At 38.9% G+C, this 21,507-nt stretch overlaps 1 protein-coding gene across 2 annotated transcripts in view; it reads right to left on the bottom strand.

The window, feature by feature from the left end:
• The window catches only part of brpf3.S (bromodomain and PHD finger containing 3 S homeolog), a 44,906-nt gene extending 29,582 nt beyond the window's left edge, over positions 1–15,324 (bottom strand). Inside the window, exons 1-2 of one of the 2 annotated variants that reach the window (XM_018249254.2) lie at positions 15,156–15,324; positions 3,602–5,031 (exon numbers count right to left, since the gene is read on the bottom strand). In XM_018249254.2, the coding sequence (XP_018104743.1) occupies positions 3,602–5,013 (1,412 nt within the window). In that variant the 5' untranslated portion in view covers positions 5,014–5,031; positions 15,156–15,324. The remainder of the gene's footprint in view (positions 1–3,601; positions 5,032–15,155) is intronic. The other variant, XM_018249255.2, reaches the window with a different exon arrangement.
• Between the last annotated feature and the right edge of the window lie 6,183 nt (positions 15,325–21,507).

The raw sequence follows: 21,507 nt of genomic DNA, 5'->3' as shown, positions 1-21,507 counted from the left end.
AATTAGAACCGAAACGTTGGATATAATAAACCTGTTATAGTTTATTCTTTGTTGTCTCTGATAAGTTTGCTTGACTCGGAGTGCTGTCACTTTTGGATGTTTACTTTGTAACACACACACACGCACGCACGACAATATAAAACCAGTTAATCTATTCATTTAGAAGACTGCTATTAATATAGGGATACATTTTCACAACTGTACAGATATACAAATATTTATATATACAGATAATATGAATTAGCTGTTAGTTATACACCTTTAAAGGACATGTAAACCCCCTCCACACAATTTTAATCAATGAACAGCCTCTTTGAAAAACTGTCACTCTGGTTGTTAAAAGGCTAACAGTAAGGCTGCAGCATCCCCTTAATAACTTAGAAATCCTTCTCCTTCTCTAAACCACTAAGCCCCCTCCCTCAGGAATTTGCTTTGGCTGTTGACTTATAAGTATGCTCAGTTCTTCTCAGCTCAGATTACTAAAAACAACCTCCAGTTTAACAGCCAAAGAAAAGATAGCATTACTGGTTCCCATAGAAACTCTGTTCTAGCGGTCTAATCCTATTTTCTCTCCTAACCACCAGCGCCGGATTTAACTTTTGCGCGCCCCTAGGCCGCGCGGCCGACCAGGCGGCCGCGCGGTCCTAGCGCCCGCCTTCCCAGCGCGCCGGCGAAAAAACGCTGGCGCAGCTGGTGCAGTTGAACGGCGGCTGGGCGGCATGCCGCCCTTATTTCTTTGCCGCCCTAGGCCCGGGCCTATGCGGCCTTGCCGCAAATCCGGGCCTGCTAACCACCTCTCCTGAGCTCAGCTTAACCATTACAATGCTCAACCCCAGCAGAACTTCTTATCAAAGTATGTTGTGTAAACTTGCATTCTGCATTGCATGAACTTTACAGCATACATATCCTGTTTGCAAATGTCAGTGCCACTAATGATGTGTCCCCTGGGTGAAAGCTGCTATTTGTTTTAGGCAAATGTGATGGTGCTGGTAAATGGAGGGGGTATATGCAGTACAAATGATGTGGCTTGGGTGGGCGAAGATATGCCAAACTTGCAAACATAGTAGGAAAATGTAGGCTTTACATGTCCTTTAATTTATGGCAATGACAGACTGGATGTTTTGTCACCCTTGATCAACCTCAGCTACAGTGGGCAACAAAACATCCCTTGTTTCCTTTCCAATGGCTAACATAAGAATTTCCACTGGGGAAACATATGCATAGAGGAAACTATTCGAAGTAGTATGGTCTCCTTAAGAGGCAACGTGGTACCGCATATCTCTTCCCAGCAGCGATCCACACGTTAGCTGGCAGAGAGGAAACAAGGTAAACATAATAGTAAACAAAATGTCCAGTTTGTCATTGCCGTTAGGCAAAAAGGATGAAGTGTCTTTCAAAACCATACATTGTATTCTTTAATACAGCAGAGCTCCTAGTTGAGCAAGAAAAACTAACCTCCCATCTGAAGCCTGTACAATTTGCATCAAAAGAAGGGAAAACTGCTTTATACTAAAATTTTACTTTTAGAAACATTGTATCTTTATCTAAAAAGGCATTCAACCCCGTCTTGAAACTTGAAAGTCTAATTTTCTGATTTTACAACAGCATCAGGAAGAGAATTCAGCCAAAAATATCATTTCCACATATTAAGACGAAGCTTCCTTTTATTGTTTACCCCATTGTATATTTATAAATAATTAACATATCTGAAAGGGCACCTGTCTCACGAAAAATGTTTCCCTCGTGGGCTAATAGAGCCAGCATTCTGGTTTGGGGTAACAGGCTAGGCCACCAGATCTGGGAGAGAGCTCCCAGAGCAGCCATGTTGAAGGCTGTCTTTGACATACATGTAGTTGGACAACTTAAATATATTGCAATATATGGACAAATAATCCCTGTTTTGTTTAAAGGGAAGGGAATTTTAGAAATGTAATAATATAGTAACTGCTGTTACTATATTGATAATGGGTTGAGGGCAGAGGATCTTGTCTTTTTTCCGGACTACGACTTTGATTCTTCGACTATGACTTTCATTCTTCGACTACGATTCCAACTAAAAATCGTTCGACTATTCGACCATTCGATAGTCGAAGTACTGTCTATTTAAAAAAACTTCGACTACATACTTCAGTAGTTTAAACCTACCGAGGTACAATGTTAGCCTATGGGGACCTTCCCCATTACTTTTCGAAGGTTTTTTTGATCGAAGGAAAATCCTTCGATCGATGGATTAAAATTCTTCGAATTGTTCAATTCAAAGGACTTCGATCGTAGGATTTGCGGGAAATCCTTCGACTTCGATATTCGAAGTCGAAGGATTTTACTTCGAGGGTCGAATTCGAGGGTTTATTAACCCTCGATATTCGACCCTTGGTAAACGTGCCCCAAACACTCAGGGTCTAGATCACAATAAGAGAGCTACGGAATAGCACACATATTGAATATTACAACCAGATGGATAGCAGGACATTGAATCTATCTAACTGAAGGGTTAGATAGCCATGCACATATGCAGATTTATAAAAAAAACAGGGATAATCTAACTTGTCATAAACAAGGAAGCAATTCAACAGTAAGTGCATGGCACATGGAGCTGGTGCTCTCAGCCTGCATGTTTTTGCAGGCTGAGAGAAGAGGATCCGCTCCGTGTCTCGCTCCATTGATTTCAATTAGTGGAAGCGCAGGCTATCTCAAATACGTAAAAGGAGGCATCTTCTGACCAACCTCCGTTGCGTGTGGCCTAGCTGGGGCACAAAGCGGATGCACTTCTCTCAGCCTGAAAAAATACTCAGGCTGAGAGCAGAGGAGCCTACAGCTCTGTGTGACCATGCCCTTACAAAAGCAATGAAAGCTATGAACTTATGTAATTATCTCCCCAAAGCGATTGTACTGCCTGATACATTAGATAGTTTCAAGACAAATCAGGTGCTATTTCAATAGAAAGTTTTATTGTTCCAATAAAAAGTTATTAAAATGAACTTTTAGTAGTAATTTCATTCAGGGACTTGTCCAGTTGGAGTTAGGTAGTAATTTATTTATCCTTTAATTAATTTTTTAATGTTTATTTGAAGATAAAACTTCTTATAAAGCGATACTGACACATTCCTATAAAAATCATAGGAACGTGTTAGTATCGAGTAAATGCTGCAACCTGCAATACCGCCCCCAGCCCCGCGAACCTGTGTGCAGCAGACTTTCTGACACTACTACTACTACAGAACTTCCGGGTTGCTTCAGTGACACTGGGCTGGGGGCGGAGCGATCCTTCCACAGGCCGAATTCCTGTTTTCATTCGTAATCAGTCTATGGAAGGATCGCGCCACCTCCAGCCCAGCATCACCGAAACGGTTCTGAAGATCATTAAGCAGTGTCGGAGGGTGGGGTGAACTCAGGTTTGCGGGAGCAGCTTTGCGGGGGGGTTTGAGGGTAAGGATTAAGGGGGAAGAATTTACTTGATACCGACACAATCCTATGATTTTTATACGAACGTGTCAGTATCGCTTTAATAGTCAATAGTCATTTGTTGGCAGGTAATTCTGCAACAATGTTTTTTTTTTTTTTAAAGTTTAGAGATTTTACAGAGAAGCAAAATTGTGCTTACCGACATGAGGGAATCTGCAGAACAGTCGTCATTGGTGCAGAAACTCTTCCGCGCACAGTTTCCTTCTGCTCTTTCTTTATCTTCTGTTTCTCCCGTCCCCTCTTCCCAGATCCTTTCTTATAACATTTACTGTCCTCTCTGTTGACCTCACCTCTGTTTACCTCATCTTCCTTTCCCTCCTCCTTAATATCTACTTTGTCAACACATCTCAATATCCCTTTCTTTTGTGTACCTGGTGGACAATGGAGCTCACAGAAAGCAGTTTTTCGTACTGTGAATGTGGTGCCATTTAAACCAGTCTCTCGTACAGGTTCAACCTTCATAAAAAGGCCTGCTCTTTGGGCACATGTCACATGAAAAGCTGTATAACAGTTCACCTTGTGGCACTGGATGGATGCCCCATGCCCTTTTTGTTTGCAAAGGTAACAAGTCAGTTTCCACCGAGCAGGTGGAATATTTTTAACCCCTTCTACTGGCTCTAAAAAGACTGTGTTAGCAAAGCAAACCTCTGGAATCCAAATTGCACAAACCACATGTGCCCACCGCCCATCACTTGTCTGTTTAAAAGCTCCACCTTGGTTGGGGCAAAGCACGCAATTTACAGGTTTTGAAGGTGACTGAAGGCAGCACCGGCAAAGCCACTGACCTTCAGGAATGTATGGTACACCATAACATTCCTGGTGAACAGCCAAGTTGCAGATATCACAAAATAAGATGGCATTGCTGTTGTGGCACTCATCATCTAAACAAACGCAACAAAATGCATCTTCATCAATAGAAGACTGTGGTGCCCCACTGCGACGACTTTGCATATAAGATTCCTTCTCAAATCTATCCAACAAAAGTTCAAAGACATCGGCAGACACCACAGACAGTCCATCATTCCTCCGCTTTTCATTGATCATTTCCAGCCATGCCAGATCTACTTCATCCAGGTCATATTCAACCTCCCTGTCCATTTCTTTTGTTGTACGTTCAATATAACAATAGAGGCCATCAGGTAAAGAATACGGTTCATTTTTAGTTTCCAGGCTAACAGGCTCTATTACACTAAAACATGGCCGGGGAAGCTGGAGGGAGGAGGAGGTTTGAGATTGTTTAGGGCATAGCTCATGCTTTTTACTCTTAAAGACCATTTTTCGACATGCGGAAGCGAGAGGCAATTCACTATTCTCTTTGTTGCTGTTGCATTCTATGATGTCTTGTGCAGTTAGCTCATCCTCTGAGACAATCCTTAAAGGATCATATATGTTAATTCGATGAAGACGCCCTTCCATCTCAACTTCCACCATGCGTTGTGCCTGAGCATATGTCAGTGTCTCTCGAGTTGGAGAGCATTTCAGACTATAGGGAGAAGGTGATACTCTGCCTTCACCAGCACAGTGACGAAATTTACGACGCGGGTTTCTCATGTCAGTGGCAGGGAGTACCTATGAAAGAAATCAGGTTTCAATATGAGATATGAGAAGCAAACATGCAGTAGCCTAAAATGACTGAAGAAAAGCAAAACATAATTACAACAGAGGATTAGCAAATTGGCCTCTATGGGCCATTACAAAGGAGTATAGTAAGAATGACAGACACAGAATATGAGCACACAAAATAGACATTCAGTACAAAAATATTTCCACATGGAGCTTTTCTACTTTGCGCTCATCATTTAAAGTATACAAATCAACAGAACAGATTAACGAAAAGTTCTAAACTGTACAGATGCAAGTGGCCTAATACAGTTAAACTACAGATACCATCCCCGAATTTACTTAACTAGGAGTTAAGGTCACAGCTCTCCCCCAACAATACTTAACTCAGACCCGTTGAATGATTGGATGTCCCAAAAGCTTAAGTCATGGGCTAACCTCCCGGTAGGCCCTACAGAGCGGATCCATCTTATAAAGATGATTATCTTACCCAAGCTACTCTATGTACTACAACAAGCCCCTGTATGGATACCAAAACCCTATTTTCTTAAAATAAATGCTGTATTTAGGCAACTGGTGTGGACTCATTCCAGGCCACGATTAAAGCTTGAAACACTAATGTGTGTTAAAAGCAAAGCTGGCCTGGCCCTTCCAGATATGTATCTATACTATCTGGCAGCACAACTGTCCCACCTCACTACGTGGGTGGAAGGTTCACATCACCGAGTGCTTCATTCACTCATTTGACTGGCTTCACTGATAACCCAGTAAACTGGATTCTAGGGAAATCTGTCATTACATCTCAGACATTACTTTCCCCCCCATCAACTACGTAAGGTGTGGAAAATGGCAAATACACTTTTGAAATCTCCTCCCACTGACCCGCTTACACCACTATGGAACAACCAAAATTACCCCATGCAGGAATCCCCCCAGTTAGAATCCCCCAACCATAGACTACGGCTAATTCAACTATATATTCTTCACAGGGCTTAATACACCCCTGTCAGACTTCACTACATTAATGCCAACACCCCGGATGTTTCCACTAGGTGTGCTTTGGACAGGAGAACTCTGAAACATGCTGTGGAGCTGCGCTAAGCTTACTGCATACTGGAGGGAAGTACTAGATGCCTTAGAGGGGGTGCTTCAGGTGACAATAGCCAGAACACCTAAAACTTGCATCTTGGCCATAATTCAAGACTTAAAACTGAATCAATATCAATCACTTTTCCTCCTAGAGGCACTGCTACTAGCCAAGAGATAAATCACCCAGAACTGGAGAGCTGTGACTCCTCCTACCTGCTCTACATGGAAAGCAATAATGCAGGATACCTGTAACACTGAATACTTAATGTACTTAAAAAGGGGAGTCCCCACCAAATTCCATAAAATTTGGGGACCCTGGACTGACATTTACCCCCAACACCCAAGACAACCACTAGCAGTTTAAGTCAAATAGGGTTTAGGAAAGGTAACTGGTGTAAATATTTCACTTGTCCAACTAGATTTGAATCCCTCATAGGAGGGAGATCCGATATTGTCGTAAAATGTTATACTTATGACGAAATGTTTGTTGCATGCTATGCTTTTTACACCCTGTTTTATCTAGACATGTAACATGTGATACAATGTTTTCCCTTATTTTGACTTTGCATTGTAAACTGCTTGGTTTATTTTCAATGAACTACCCGAATTTAAAAAAAAAACATATAACTAGATACCATAATACAAATCAAATATCAACAAACACTGCTTCACGACAGGTAATGTCAATCATCTCGAATAGGGGTATTTTATTTTTACACAGACAGTAGCCTTGCTCAAAACCAAATACTCTCAGAATCAACGGATATGCAACATGCATATCTACTAAAAACTATACAAAGAGGAAGAAAAAACACTAAACCAAAATACAGAGACTCAATAATTTACTGACTATAAAGATTTTAAATCATCCAGGTCATGATATACAGTATCTAGTAGAAATACAGTAAGTCTAAAGCAATTTGAATTTCTTAAAACCATTTAACCACTCATCTGAGAGGCTTTTTTGGTGATAGGGAATTCCCCAACATTTACAGGGGTTGTTTACCTTCCAAAAACTTTTTTCAGTTCAGTTGTTTTCAGATTGTTCACCAGAAATACAAAACTTTTTACTGTTTTTCCAATATGCAAGTTTAGTGTTTCTGGTGTTTCAGTCTGGCAGCTCAGTGATTCAGGTTTGGATTCTGAACTGATACAAATTGGTACATTAGTCAATACATTTCTCAACAAGATAATGTAATATTAGAAAATATGGTATCAATTCTAAGAGCTGCGTTGAACGTCAGGTAAGGTTCACCTTTAGGTTAGTAGAATGGTCAATTCTAAGCATTTTAAAATGGTTTTATTTATTTTTTAAAGTTTTTTTTTATATATATATTTTGCCTCTTCTTCTGACTTTTTCCAGCATTCAAAAGGGGGTCAGTGACCCTATTAAAAAAAACAAATGCTCTGCAAGGCTACAAATGTATTTTTATAGCTACTTTTTATTACTCAGTCTCTTATTAAACTCAATACATTGTTGCTTGGACCATAGCAACCAAATTGCTGAAATTGCAAACTGGGGAGCTGTTGAATAAAAAGCTAACACAAAACCCACAAATAATAAAAATTAAAGACTAATTACAAATTGTCTTAGAATATTACTCTCAACATTATACTAGAAGTTAACTTGTGAACTATCTGAAAAACAACTGAACTGCAAAAAGTCGTGGAAGGTTAACAATCCCCTGAAGGGTAGTACGTTCACATAAACCCAATTGCAATGGTTCCTTTGAACTAATTCAGTTGGCTTGTAGGTGGTAGCTGAAAGTCAAGAGGTGTGAAAGTGTGATCGAGTCACAAGGGGAACAGCACCAGTCATTGGTTCAGATTTGTCGATGATACTTGGGTTAAACAAGGCACACAAGGTAGCAGCCTTCACTGAACACAAACTCTTGCATGAAAACTTGTATAAAAAAACGCAATTACTTTTTTGGACTGTTCAATACTTATCAAAGAGAGGAGAGAACCTGGATATTGAAGTATACAGAAAACCCACTCATACTGATCATAATTTGCTGTTTAATTACCATCACTGACTGGAACATCAAAATGAAACTATCACTACACTATCAGGGCTGTAACTGTGGTAACCGATGCCTAAGCTAAAGACAACCATCTCAAGGAGGCCTTGAAAACTTGTGGATACCCAGACTGGAACGGTCAAAACAAACATCAAGGTCAAGCAAAAAAGACCAGACAAACAAACGGGAGGCACAAAGCAGGAGAAGCAACATATTTACCCCATATGTGGCAGGAAAATCAGAAAAACTTTGGGGAATTATAAACCAACATAAACTTGCATTCCAGTGTTTTTCCAAACCAAGAAACATTCTAAGACCGAAGCTGGAACACACAAAAGAATGAATACCAAAGCACATGAAAAGTAATGTTGTCTATGCTGTCCATTGTAGTGAAGTGTGTTAGGATCTATATTATGTGGACTTAATAACCGTTAATCTTTGCACTAAGTTTTAGCAACCCAGTGACTACTGGTAGCTTTTTTTGTTTTTAAAAAGGTGTAGGTAAAACAATTAAAATAACTATATAAGTGGCTACCATGGGTTGCAACCCCCGTGTAAATGTGCCCAGTGTTGATAAATAAGCCTACTGGTTGTGTGGCTTCTGTTTGATTAGTTATATTAATTCCAAGGCACTTTGCTATTTATATTTTGATTACAAAACTGTTAAATATTACAGTTAAGCAACTTTTCAATATATTATATATTAGGGCAGTTTCTCTTTGTATTTGCTACATTTCCTCCTAGCTTGCCTGACTACAGAAAAAATATTACACAAGTTGGCTCTCCTCTAGCTAAGACTCCAATTCCCACATTGTATTGCACACTTGTTATTCTCCTTCTTCTTAGGTCTGTTGATCAAAAATATGGAGGGCTTTGAGTGGACTAGTTAGTATACTAGAAATGTACAGACCACCACAAATATCAAAGCTATATTCAAGTACAGTGTTATTCAAATCCACTGAAGGATTCACTATTCATGCAGAACTTAACTTGCCTGGAAATAAAAAATTTAATGTTTACCTGGGATGTTTGAGTGGGATTAACACTTTCAAACTGGCATTTTCATCTTATCACTGACTAATAGAATAACTCAGCATTTTATTAGAAATAGGAAGTTCTTTAAATTAACGGTTAGTAAATTAAAATGACCAAACGTAAGTCGATTTTACAACTAATGTTTTGTTTTGTATTTTTTATTATACTTTGTTCCTACCTACCACTAAAAATGCTACGTCAAGGATCCTGAAAGCCAGAGAGAGATCAGATGAAACACTTATCGATTTTACTGATTTTGCTGATAATGTTATTTTTTTAACTTTCTGCTAATACTCTCCTGTTTCTCGATTTCATTCAGACTTCCAGGCCAAGCTTGGTTGCCAACTCCAAGCAACTGGACAGCAGATTAAATTCAAAGCCAGAAAGTTGTAAAACAAAAAAGTAAGCTAAAGAACAAAATGTAATGCAAAAATGGTCAAATATGTGTTGTCTTAATCAGAAACAAAAAGACCTGTTCAGTGTATACAATAGAGGAGTCTGGTTTCACAGGCTCACTTTATAACTGCACGAATGGTTCAGCTAAATCTAGTCAGTGGCTGACTCAGGATATGATTCAAAAAGCTTTAATACAAATTAATGTAAACAAGGCTCCAGGGCCTGATGGCATACACCCCCGGGTTCTAAGAGAGCTTAGTTCAGTTTTAGACCAGCCCTTATTTCTGATTTTCTCAGATTCACTGTCATCTGGTATGGTGCCTATGGATTGGAGAAAAGCGGATGTTATTCCAATATTTAAAAAGGGATTACGATCTCAGACTGGCAATTATAGGCCAGTAAGATTGACATCTGTGGTGGGCAAATTATTTGAAGGCTTGTTAAGGGATAACATTCAAAATTTTGTCCTAATGAATGGCATTATGAACAACAATCAGCATGGCTTTATGAAGGACTGCTCATGTCAGACAAATTTGATTGCATTTTATGATGTGGTAAGTAAGATTCTGGACAGTGGGGGGGGGGGCAGTAGATGTGATCTATTTGGATTTTGCCAAAACGTTTGATATTGTGCCCCACAAACGACTGCTTTCAAAACTAAGGTCTGTTGGGCTTAATGAAATCGTTTGCACGTGGATAGGAAACTGGCTACAGGATCGGGTACAGGGGTGGTTGTTAATGGGACATTCTCTACTTGGAGTAAGGTTCTTAGTGGGGTCCCCCAAGGCTCAGTATTGGGTCCACTTTTATTTAACTTGTTCATTAATGACTTAGGGGAGGGTGTTGTAAGTAATGTATCAGTGTTTGCAGATGACACAAAATTATCCAGCCCAATTAATTCCATCCAGGATGTGGCATCCTTGCAACACGATCTTGACAAACTGGCAATCTGGGCAGCTAAGTGGCAAATGAGATTCAATGTTGATAAATGTAAAGTCATGGACCTGGGATGTAAAAATATCCAAGCCACTTATACCCTTAATGGGACTGCACTAGGCAAATCCATTATGGAAAAGGACCTTGGAGTCCTTGTAGATGATAAACTTGGCTGTAGCAAGCAATGCCAGTCAGCAGCATCAAGGGCAAATAAGGTCTTGAGCTGTATTAAAAGGGGCATAGAGTCAAGGGAGGAGGGGGTCATTCTTCCACTGTATAGAGCACTTGTAAGGCCCCATCTAGAATATGCCATACAGTTTTGGTCTCCATCACTCAAACAGGACATTATTGTATTAGAGAGGGTGCAGAGAAGGGCAACTAAGCTGGTAAAAGGTATTGAAAATCTTAGCTATGAGGAAAGACTGGCCAAATTGGGGATGTTCACACTGGAGAAGAGGCGCTTAAGGGGTGATACGATAATTATGTATAAATATATAAGGGGATCATATAATAATCACTAATGCTTTATTTACCAGTAGGTCTTTCCAGCTGACACAAGGTCACCCATTCCGATTAGAAGAAAAGAGGTTCCGCCTAAATATTCGGAAGGGGTTTTTTACAGTGAGAGCTGTGAAGATGTGGAATTCTCTCCCTGAATCAGTTGTACAGGCTGATACATTAGAAAGCTTTAAGAAGGGGTTGGATAGCTTTTTAGCAAGTGAGGGAATACAGGGTTATGGGAAAAAGCTCATAGTCCAAGTTGATCCAGGGACTAGTCCGATTGCCATTTTGGAGTCAGGAAGGAATTTTTCCCCCTCTGAGGCAAATTGGAGAGGCTTCAGATGGGTTTTTTTTTTGCCTTCCTCTGGATCAACTGGCAGATAGGTAGTTAATAAAAAAAAAAAAAAAAAAAAAAAGTTGAACTCGATGGACATGTGTCTTTTTTCAACCTTACTTAATGTTACTATGTTGAACCTGGTTTATTCCACGCTTTGCAAAAAAAGTTAGAACGATCTGAAGCATAATAGTTATCTGCATGGGTGTTACATTTTTTTTATAAAGGGGGCCTGTCACCCGAAAAAATGATTCATAATCCTATTTTATCACAACAAAATAAAATTTAATTACACTATATAAATTATTTGAATCTTCTTTCATTCAGTCTGGGAATTCAGAATTATAGCAAGCAGGCAGGAGCCATTTGTGGACACTTATTAAAGGCAAGCCTTGCATCATCTCAGAATCTTGTTTGTGCACCAGAATGGGGGACCCAATGTCCATCCCATGCCCTGGCTACACAATTAGATTTCAATAATTTTTATTGTGTTTTACAGAGAATACAATATATATAGTTAGCAGTCATCAACATAAGGTAAATGCGGGTCATTATACAGATTTGAAATCAAGAAAGCTGTCAATCATAGTTACATAGGTACCTACAATCGTTATGTATTAGGATAGATAGGGCCTCATCCATACAAATAAACCTGACATAAAATCTAATATAAGATAACCAGTCCTGCATGATTAAACATGGTAAGACATGGTAAGTTTTCATAACAAATAAACTGAAAAGACAGATCTACCAATGGTCCCAGTGACTGACGGTCCTAAAAAGGAAGGCCAGTAAACAGATATTGCAAATGAAATGTTAAATACTAAAGCAGTGCCAAGTGATATCCAGGCCCGTACCTGTATTCCAGCCATGGAGCCCAAGTTTTTAGAAATCTACTGTGAGAATCGTTTAAGATACTGGTCATTTTTTCCTGAGTCATGATCCAGTCTATTTTATGTTTAGTAATCTCAATGGACAATATCTTGGTTTTCCATGCTTTCGCAATGGTGCTTTTAGCCGCAGTTGTAATGGCCGTAAAAAGTTGGAATTGTGTCTGAGTGAGTTGGTTAGGCTTTTGCCCTAGTAAAGCAGTATTAGGAAGCCTAGGAATCACCACTTGAAACACAGAGTGTGTCATAGTGTAAATTCTAATCCAGAATCTACGCGCACTTGGGCATTCCCACTGGCTACACAATTAAACGGTAAAGAGAACGGGGGAATGTGTGGAGTGCAAGAGACATCTAGGAAGTGCTGAATGGAAAGTGAAAGTAATTGTCTGCATTGGATTTCATGTTTAATTTAAAAATGACTTATTATACAGCTTGTTGTGTCTAGGCGACAGATCCACTTTAAGTGGTGATGTCAACAGATATATTATACTGTAATGCATGCTGTCATAGAAGACTCATTTTGCTACAATAAGCATCAAGCCCAATATGTAAGAAAAGGCCCGATTTAGCCCGTGTGCAACAAGATGTCTGCATGTGGGCAGTAAATGCTACTTGCTCAATGTTCGATACAGGGGCATAACTATAGAGGAAGCAGACCCTGCGGTTAAGGGGGGCCCAGTGAGACCCTAATTAATTAGCAATTTTAATATATCTTGGTAAAATAGGCCAACTTATAAATATTTTGGGGCCCTAAATTGAATTTGCTATGGGGCCCAGTAACAACTAGTTACGCCACTGATTCGATATTTGTGATTATATCTGTAGTGAACTTTACAACTTGTATCACATAACACCTTAAGGGGCCTATTTACTAACAATCAAATTTATTTATTTTTTTTCTTCAGAAATCTCTATAAAAAAATGGTAGTTTTTCTGTATTTCTTTAAAACATTTAGATTTATTCAAATATATTAAACCATGAAAAACTCTTAATACCAAACTGAGCCAAGTAAAAGCGGTCAAGGTCCTAGAGACGTCAACGGGAGCTGGCTTTATTGGAACATAAAAAAAATATTGAAAAACTAGAATTTTAGAGGTTTTCTTATCTTTTTTTGCATATCAGCCAATGTTTTATTCGTTCATACTTTTTATAATCAGAACTTTAAATAAATTCCATGGCATTCATAGTTTTAGAGGAATAGAGTTTAATAAATGACTTTTAATAAATAGGCCTCCACCAATTTTGCTAAAAAGATATGAAGCAAAGTTAAAAAGAAAAGCATCTAACCAACATCTCACCCAGCCCCAAAGACTTTTTTAAAAATAAATAAATTACAGGGGACACTATTCTCTGTAATCTGTGATGACCCCCCATTATGTCTGTGCTTGACTTTCTGTACATTAAAATGTATGACAAATTAAGAGGATGTTTATAGCAACTTTTAAATATATTATAAAGAAACATATGCTGAACCCCTTTTCTCCAGAATTCAGAATGCAAGTGCCTGGTCAAACTGAATCAGAACCCTTAAATTCAGATCTTTATATGGGAGCTATTGTGAAAATGAATATTTAATATAAACCTCAGCATACTGAAATAAGAAACTTTCTAAATACAATCAATTAAAAATAATATATCTTGTATCTAATATATCTTATAGGGGGGGCACCTTTTGCCTAGAAGATGTATTAGAGGTCACTCTATTAAAATCACCAGAAATCCTGTCTCTCTACATTCAGAATTTGGGCAAAAGGCAGTTATTTTCTTAGATTTTGTTTGTACTGGAATCACTTATTTGAGGGGGCTTCCATCTGCTAGGAAAAGAAGCCCCCCCCCCATAAAATGTATTGGATCTAACTGTCAATTAATATCTGAACTTCTACAGGAAAACAGAATGACGAAAAACAGATGCTGAGAGAGGGATAGTGAATATAAGCTTGATTATTTCAGTAAGAATGCAGAATTTTTAATTGATTGCATTTAGAACAGGAGTGCCCATACTTTACTAAAGTGAGGTCTACTTTTAGTGATGTTGCCTATTGTGATCTACATCCATAAACGCATTGTTAGCATTTTGTACCATGGAAAATATTACTTAAATAATGATTTATGGGAAAATGCATATTGCTATATTTAAAAAAAAAATATTTCTAATGTAACCTCAACATAATAAATATCTGAATGAAAAGCATGAAATAGACAAGATGTTTGTTGACAGTGTCCTGAGATCTACTGATCACCAGCTAAAGGTCTACTGGTAGATCTACCTTTTGGGCACCCCTGATTTATAACGTTCCTTATTTCAGAATTATGAAGCTTATATTAAATTTTCATTTTCGCCATATTTCCCCTTTAAAGAATGTGATTACCGAAATATCCCCTTCCCCTGGACTGAGCTAGTTTGCATATGCAAATTTGGGTTTGGAACCTTTCATAGAACAATGTGACATACTTAATACATACACATTTGCAATGAGTATCACACAATGAATATCTAATATTATCGCTGATTGTTTACAATGAGTCTTTAAACCAGAACAAAATGCTGGATTTTTACAACAAACATGTATAATCTGCAATCTAAAACAATGCCATTTCCCTAAAGTCTATTACATAAGGAAATTATTCAAGCTAAATAAACCATATACTGCATATCTGGGGAAAAAACATTCCTGAGGAATACCCCTGAAGAGATGCGTTATAGAACCAAAGTGCAAGGACAAAACTACGAAAGATACTACATGAATGACTTATTTGACAGTTACATTTACACCAGCGCTGCGAAATATGTTGGCGCTATAGAAATCCATGTTAATAATAATAATGTACATAAAATACCATGGAGGCTTAAAGCTAATAAAAATACCTAGCAATGTGATTAACATAAAATACACTTTCAAATTAGTCACTAAAAACATTGCACTGCATACCGCCCAACAGACCCGCTATTCGCAGGAGAGACGCTATTTTCTTAACAAAACCAGCAGACCCGGATCACTGCTTAAAGGTCCCGCAACGCCATTAACGTCCAAGTCCTTGGCTCCTGCCTGACAGCTAATTCCAACGTCACAAGTCTCATCTCGAGAGACTGGAACATCACGACCACGCGTCTATAAACGCAGTGACGCGGCACGCAGAAGCTTTGACGGAGTGACGAGCAAAATAATTTTAAGCTTATAGCAAAAACGAAGTATTCTGTGGTAGGGCCGACGGGCTGTGCTAGTCATGAGCACTGCCACTAAAGTCTCTCAATATTTAACCAAAACGGCAATTCATGTTTTTATCTGGGCGTAGAGCGTCGTCTTGTGTCAGTGTCGGACTAGGGCAATAAAGGCCCGCCAATAATTAGTGACCCTTTTAAAAATCTTGCTTTTGTTGTGTAACCCAGGATTGAAATGATTGTCCAACTTTACAATTTAACCTAACCAAATAAAGTAGGCACTCTGTGTTTTTAAAATGATATGCGCTTAGACTAGAAAACTGTTTCTTCCTTAGTTACTTGGATACAGAGTGCGGCTCAGATCTTTATTTACCCATACTGTTTACAGCTCAGATTACTTGGTTATTTGGCTAAACTATCTCAATCCTACCTAATGCAATGAACAATGCAGTGGGTCACCCTGGCAGCTCAGTAAAGCAGCCTCGCTGGATACTCCTGGGGCAATAAATATGGCCTGTCATTTCCTTGACAATATCAACCTGGTCCTGTCATACCTCCCAACTGTCCCTTTTTCGGAGGGACAGTCCCTCTTTTCTATGCTCAACCCGCAGTCCCTCATTGTACTGGAAAGTCCCTCTTTACTATGCACTGAACAGCCAGAAAAAGTAACCAAGTTTCTCACTTAATTGGCTTTTAGCAGAGAGCCCAGAACAGTTAACAGGTGCAAATAAGATACTTTGTAACAATTTTGAGACTCAAAAACACAGTTAAGATGAGGAGAAATATTTTCAAACTTTCATAACCTGCCAAATTTTGTAAAACAAACATGGTGATTGGGGGTGTGGCCACAGAAAGGGGTGTGGTCCAAAAATTCCTGTGCTACGTGCGGGAAAATTGTTTTTGTCCCTCTTTTTACTTCCAAAATGTTGGGAGGTATGGTAAGTTAACTTCCTTATATGATTTTTTTTAAACTTCCCTCAGATTTACACTTCTGACAAAGGCAAAGAATACTGCTGTATAGGGTTGCCACCTTTTCTGGAAAAAAATACTGGCCTTCCTATATATCTATCTTTTTTCCCTGTTAAAGGAGAAGCAAACCCTTTTGCAAAAAAACTCTGTATGTATTATTTTTTATATATTTATTTTTTATATTATATAGATTACAGTAAAACTCACAGTACCTGCAGTGGTACTGATCATTATACATGCTGCTTATTTATCTTGCCCCAATTTGTCTCCTTGTCATGATGCCAATCTCCCACCCCGACCTTCAGCTGCAACTTTTGACCTTCGTTCTGACCTGTTGGTATTTGAAGAAAAAGGCAAAGCGTCTGATTTTATGGTGCACACCTCTAAATAAAGTTTTTCCTTCTGTGCACACTGACTAAACTGTGCTGGATTGACACAGACATCCTGTGTTCATTGAATGGCTAAAAACGTAATTTATAGATGTGCACACAGCAGAGAAACTGTAGCCACAGTAGACGAGCCCAGGGCGCTGCAGGATTTTCCCCGGTATGCCAGTACGACCCTGTCTTGCGTCATGGAACAAAAATTTTTTCCCTTTTATATAGAGTTGCCACCTTCTTTCCCCCAATATGGGAATGGGCAGTGACAGCACTTGGACGGGGTTAGGACATTTAGGGTTTGGAAAATTGGTGGGTTGGGCTTCACATTCTGTTCACATTCTGTTGCCTTGTTTTGTAATTTAAGTTGATGCAACATTTTATTATTTAACATGATATTGATTTTAAAGGGGAACTTTTGTGAAAATCTGTCTGTATTTATTTAACAAAAATGCTTACTTTTTTAAAATAAAATAAATAATATTACATACTGTTAGGAGCCTGTTTCTGAGAGCCAGTTGGAGTGGCAACACCGTGTCACAAAATCAGTCGCAGAGAAGCGCCCTCTCTGGTGCTGAATGTAAAGCATCCTTCCATGTATGTGCACGCCTGCTTTCAGCAGTCAGGGCTGTGCACTTCAAATAAAGACAAATAAAATCTGGAAGTCTCCAATTCCTTGGCCTTGTGGTTTTTCTTTTTTGCGAAGATTTGGCGCTGAAGTGACGTCACTTCTGGTCAGATGTGACGTCACTTCTGGTTTCATGTGTCCCCCGGTCAGAAGGTTAGTTAGCCTATTGCGGGTAAATTTTTCTTCTGATACTATGGTATCTAGTTGGTTTACTTCACTATTCTGTTTCAGCCATATACATGAGCATATTGTAAAGGCAGCATCTCTCTCAGTCAACCTAATGGAAAAATAGCCACCAAAAGTGAAGTACCGTCATGAACCCTACACAAGTAGAACAGTGTGATTGTCACGTTCTTGCATATGGGAAAATAGTTCTCAAGTTCAGCTTTGTTGGATGTGATTGTTGTTCAGCCTCTTGCTCCTTGTTTTGTGTTCCCACTCTAGACAATGTCTTCCTCTCACTATGCTGATTTACTGGTTAGCATAGGTTAGTTTAGGGGTTTTCTGCAGACTTTGCCTGAGCAAACACTTAATTGGAGAACAGGGTAGGCTGTACCACCCAGTGGCGTAACTACCGGGGGAGCATGGGGTGCGATTAGGCCAGGGCCCGCACCCCCTCAGGGCCCCCTGGCAGCTCACGCGCCACTAACTCCGACGGCAGAAAATGGTGTACGGAGGGGGCCCGGTTGCATGTCCCGTGCCAGGGCCCGCCCCCCTCTAGTTACCTTACTGGTACCACCATCAGGATCCTCCTTATCCAATCCTGTTTCCAGTTTCCTATCCATATGCAAACAACTACATCGTCTAGCATTTTACTTACCTCATCATAAAAAGCAATCAAATTTGTTTGAAATGACCTATACTTCATAAAGCAATGCTGATTGCTGCTCATAATGCCCTTCACTAGGGCAAGATTTTTAATGTAATCCCTTAACATATACACTTAAGAAAAGAGCTGATTTAGAACATTTACCTTTTCTTTGTCTGTTACAACCATACTGGTACCATTATTTAAAGGAGCAACACTCTCAACCCGCATCTTTTAACTATTAATATATTTAAAAATCTTTTTGGGGTTAGTCTTAGCCTCTGCCGCAATGTGCTCCTCATTGCCTATGTTTGCCTTCCAGATTGCGGTTTTATAACATTTATTTTAGTGTTTATATTCATTAAATGCAGCTTCTGTCCCCACAGACTTGTAGTTTTTAAATGCCTTTCTCTTCTTTCCTATAAACTTCTTTACATTTACTTCTTTACTTTTACTATTAAGCCACATAGGGTGGTTCTTAGTGCTTCTACATTTACTTCTTAAAGGAATTGTTCAGTGTAAAAATAAAAACTGGGTAAATAGACGGCTGTGCAAAATAAAAAAAGTTGCTAATACAGTTAGTTAGCCAAAAATGTAATGTATAAAGACTGGATATCTAACATACACTACTTCCAGCTCTCTTGGCTTACACTGACTGATTACCCTGGTTACCAGGCAGTAACCAATCAGAAACTTGAGGGGGGCCACATGGGTCATATCGGTTGCTTTTGAATCTGAGCTGAATGCTGAGGATCAATTGCAAACTCACTGAACAGATATGTCCCATGTGGCCCATCCTTCAAGTCGCTGACTAGCTCAGAGTTATAGAGCTGAAAAGCAGGAAGTAGTGTTCTGGCTATTATGTTACACATTCAGTCACTCCAGCCTTTATACATTACATTTTTGCCTAACTAACTATATTAGAAACATTTTTTATTTTGTACAGCCTATCTATTTACACAGTTTTTATTTTCACACTGAACTGTTCCTTTAAGGAAATAATTGAGAACACTACGCTTTAATATCATTTTAAATGACAACCATTGCTGTTCTGTGTTTTTAGCAGAAAACGTAATGCCCCAATCAGTGCTTTAAAGGGGAGCCCTTTTTTGCCCCTTTTTATGCAAGGGAATGAAAAGGAAAGTTATAAAAAAAATAAGGCCTCAGAGTCTGTCCTGTAACAAAGCATCTATTAGAGCCCATGTTCTGAGTTCTAACTTTCACCGATTGATAAATACAATTCTAAAATCCCCTAGGAATGAATAGAACGTGAGTGAGTTTTTATTTATTAAAGGGATACTGTCATGGGAAAAAAAATTTTTTCAAAATGAATCAGTTAATAGTGCTGCTCCAGCAGAATTCTGCACTGAAATCCATTTCTCAAAAGAGCAAACAGATTTTTTTATATTCAATTTTGAAATCTGACATGGGGCTAGACATTTTGTCAATTTCCCAGCTGCCTCAAGTCATGTGACTTGTGCTCTGATAAACTTCAATCACTCTTTACTGCTGTACTGCAAGTTGGAGTGATATCACCCCTCCCTTCTCCCCCCCAGCAGCCAAACAAAAGAACAATGGGAAGGTAACCAGATAACAGCTCCCTAACACAAGATAACAGCTGCCTGGAGGATCTAAGAACAACACTCAATAGTAAAAACCCATGTCCTACTGAGACACATTCAGTTAGAGAAGGAAAAACAGCAGCCTGCCAGAAAGCATTTCCCTCCTAAAGTGCAGGCACAAGTCACATGACCAGGGGCAGCTGGGAAATTGACAAAATGTCTAGCCCCATGTCAGATTTTAAAATTGAATATAAAAAAATCTGTTTGCTCTTTTGAGAAATGGATTTCAGTGCAGAATTCTGCTGGAGCAGCACTATTAACTGATTCATTTTGAAAAATTTTTTTTTTCCCATAACAGTATCCCTTTAAGCTCTAAATTCAGATTTTGAAAAATTTGCCCCATAGTTTTTAGGCTCTTTTGTTGAAGTGGCTATGGAGCAAGGACTGATTAATTTTCAATTTAGAGACAAAACAATGGTGAATTTAGGAGAAGACAAAGGGCACAATTTACCAAAAGTAATCTTGAGTTGTTAGGCTCTTCTGTTCACGGTGGCATCAGAGGGTCCAAGTGTTTTATGTGAAAACTAGGGCTTTACAATTTAGGGACAAAAAAGGACAAATTTAGGAGAATTTAATGAAAATACCAACAAGTAATGTTTAGATTTTTTTTTACCAGATCCAAAACTAGATTTAAAGTGGCCCTAGACTTAACAATTATGATCTTTCCAAGAAACACACACGTGTAGAGCTGAATCTTCTGATACAGCTAGAAACAATAGAATTCTACCAGTATCTGACGATTCAGCACTAAACAGTGCCCAATGTTCAGGTGCCTTCAAAGGCACCCAATTAACATTTTCTGCCTAAAGACAATCGTCAAGCCGATCGATCTCCAAGTCTCCCACCACACATTTACCTGATATTGTATGAAATTTTGTTTCGTACGATATTGTCGGTGCGTCTATTGCCACCTTTAGGCAGGAAAGGCAGGTGTCTAGTGTGAAGGAGCACAGTTTTGTATAAATGTCTGTGGCATTTTTTTGACATCACAGATTCCTGCTTGCATCTGTCCCTGCACATGCCAATGAATCCTGTACCTACTTTACTCAGGTGTGCCTTATGCACTTATTAGTTAGTAATATTTGCACAAAATATGCAGGCTGTTTATATATAAAATGAATATCCACCTTGAAATTGTAAAGGTTATGTTTTATTTGCTTTTAATAAACATTACAAACAAGAAAAAATAAAAGTAATATATCCATAAACATGTGCATAGTTAAGACATGTGTCACTGGTCCATAATTATTTGCTTTCAATTGGTACAGCATTGATTGAGGGTAAATTAGCATCAGAAGACATTACAGGTATAGTGCAAGCATATATATTATCCGGTTGCATGATAAATTCTCGGTTGCACGCTCGGTCCCATTTCCCACCAAGGACTCCATATCTTTTGAAATTTATCTGCGGTGCCTCTCGCTTCATGGGTAAGCTTTATTTTGGGTATAGTTGAATCAACAAGGTTAATCCAGGAGTCCTTTGTGGGAAGGGTAGGTCCCATCCAGTGCATAATCACACATTTTTTATCATAGAATAATAACGCTCTAAACCTTAATCTCGCACAGACAGTGGGTACAAGGTGTTCAACTACACCCAGGAGACACACAATGGGGGAGAGTATATTTGGGAATTCGAGTGTGTTCGTTAACGAGGCCATTACTTGCGACCAGTAACTATTTATCACTGGGCAAGACCAGATCATGTGTAGAAAATTG

This window comes from Xenopus laevis, chromosome 2S (assembly GCF_017654675.1).
Source record: "Xenopus laevis strain J_2021 chromosome 2S, Xenopus_laevis_v10.1, whole genome shotgun sequence".
In the NCBI taxonomy this organism is placed as follows: domain Eukaryota; kingdom Metazoa; phylum Chordata; class Amphibia; order Anura; family Pipidae; genus Xenopus; species Xenopus laevis.
The sequence above is the reverse complement of the archived record's forward strand: the minus strand, read 5'-3'. Positions and strand labels throughout refer to the sequence as shown.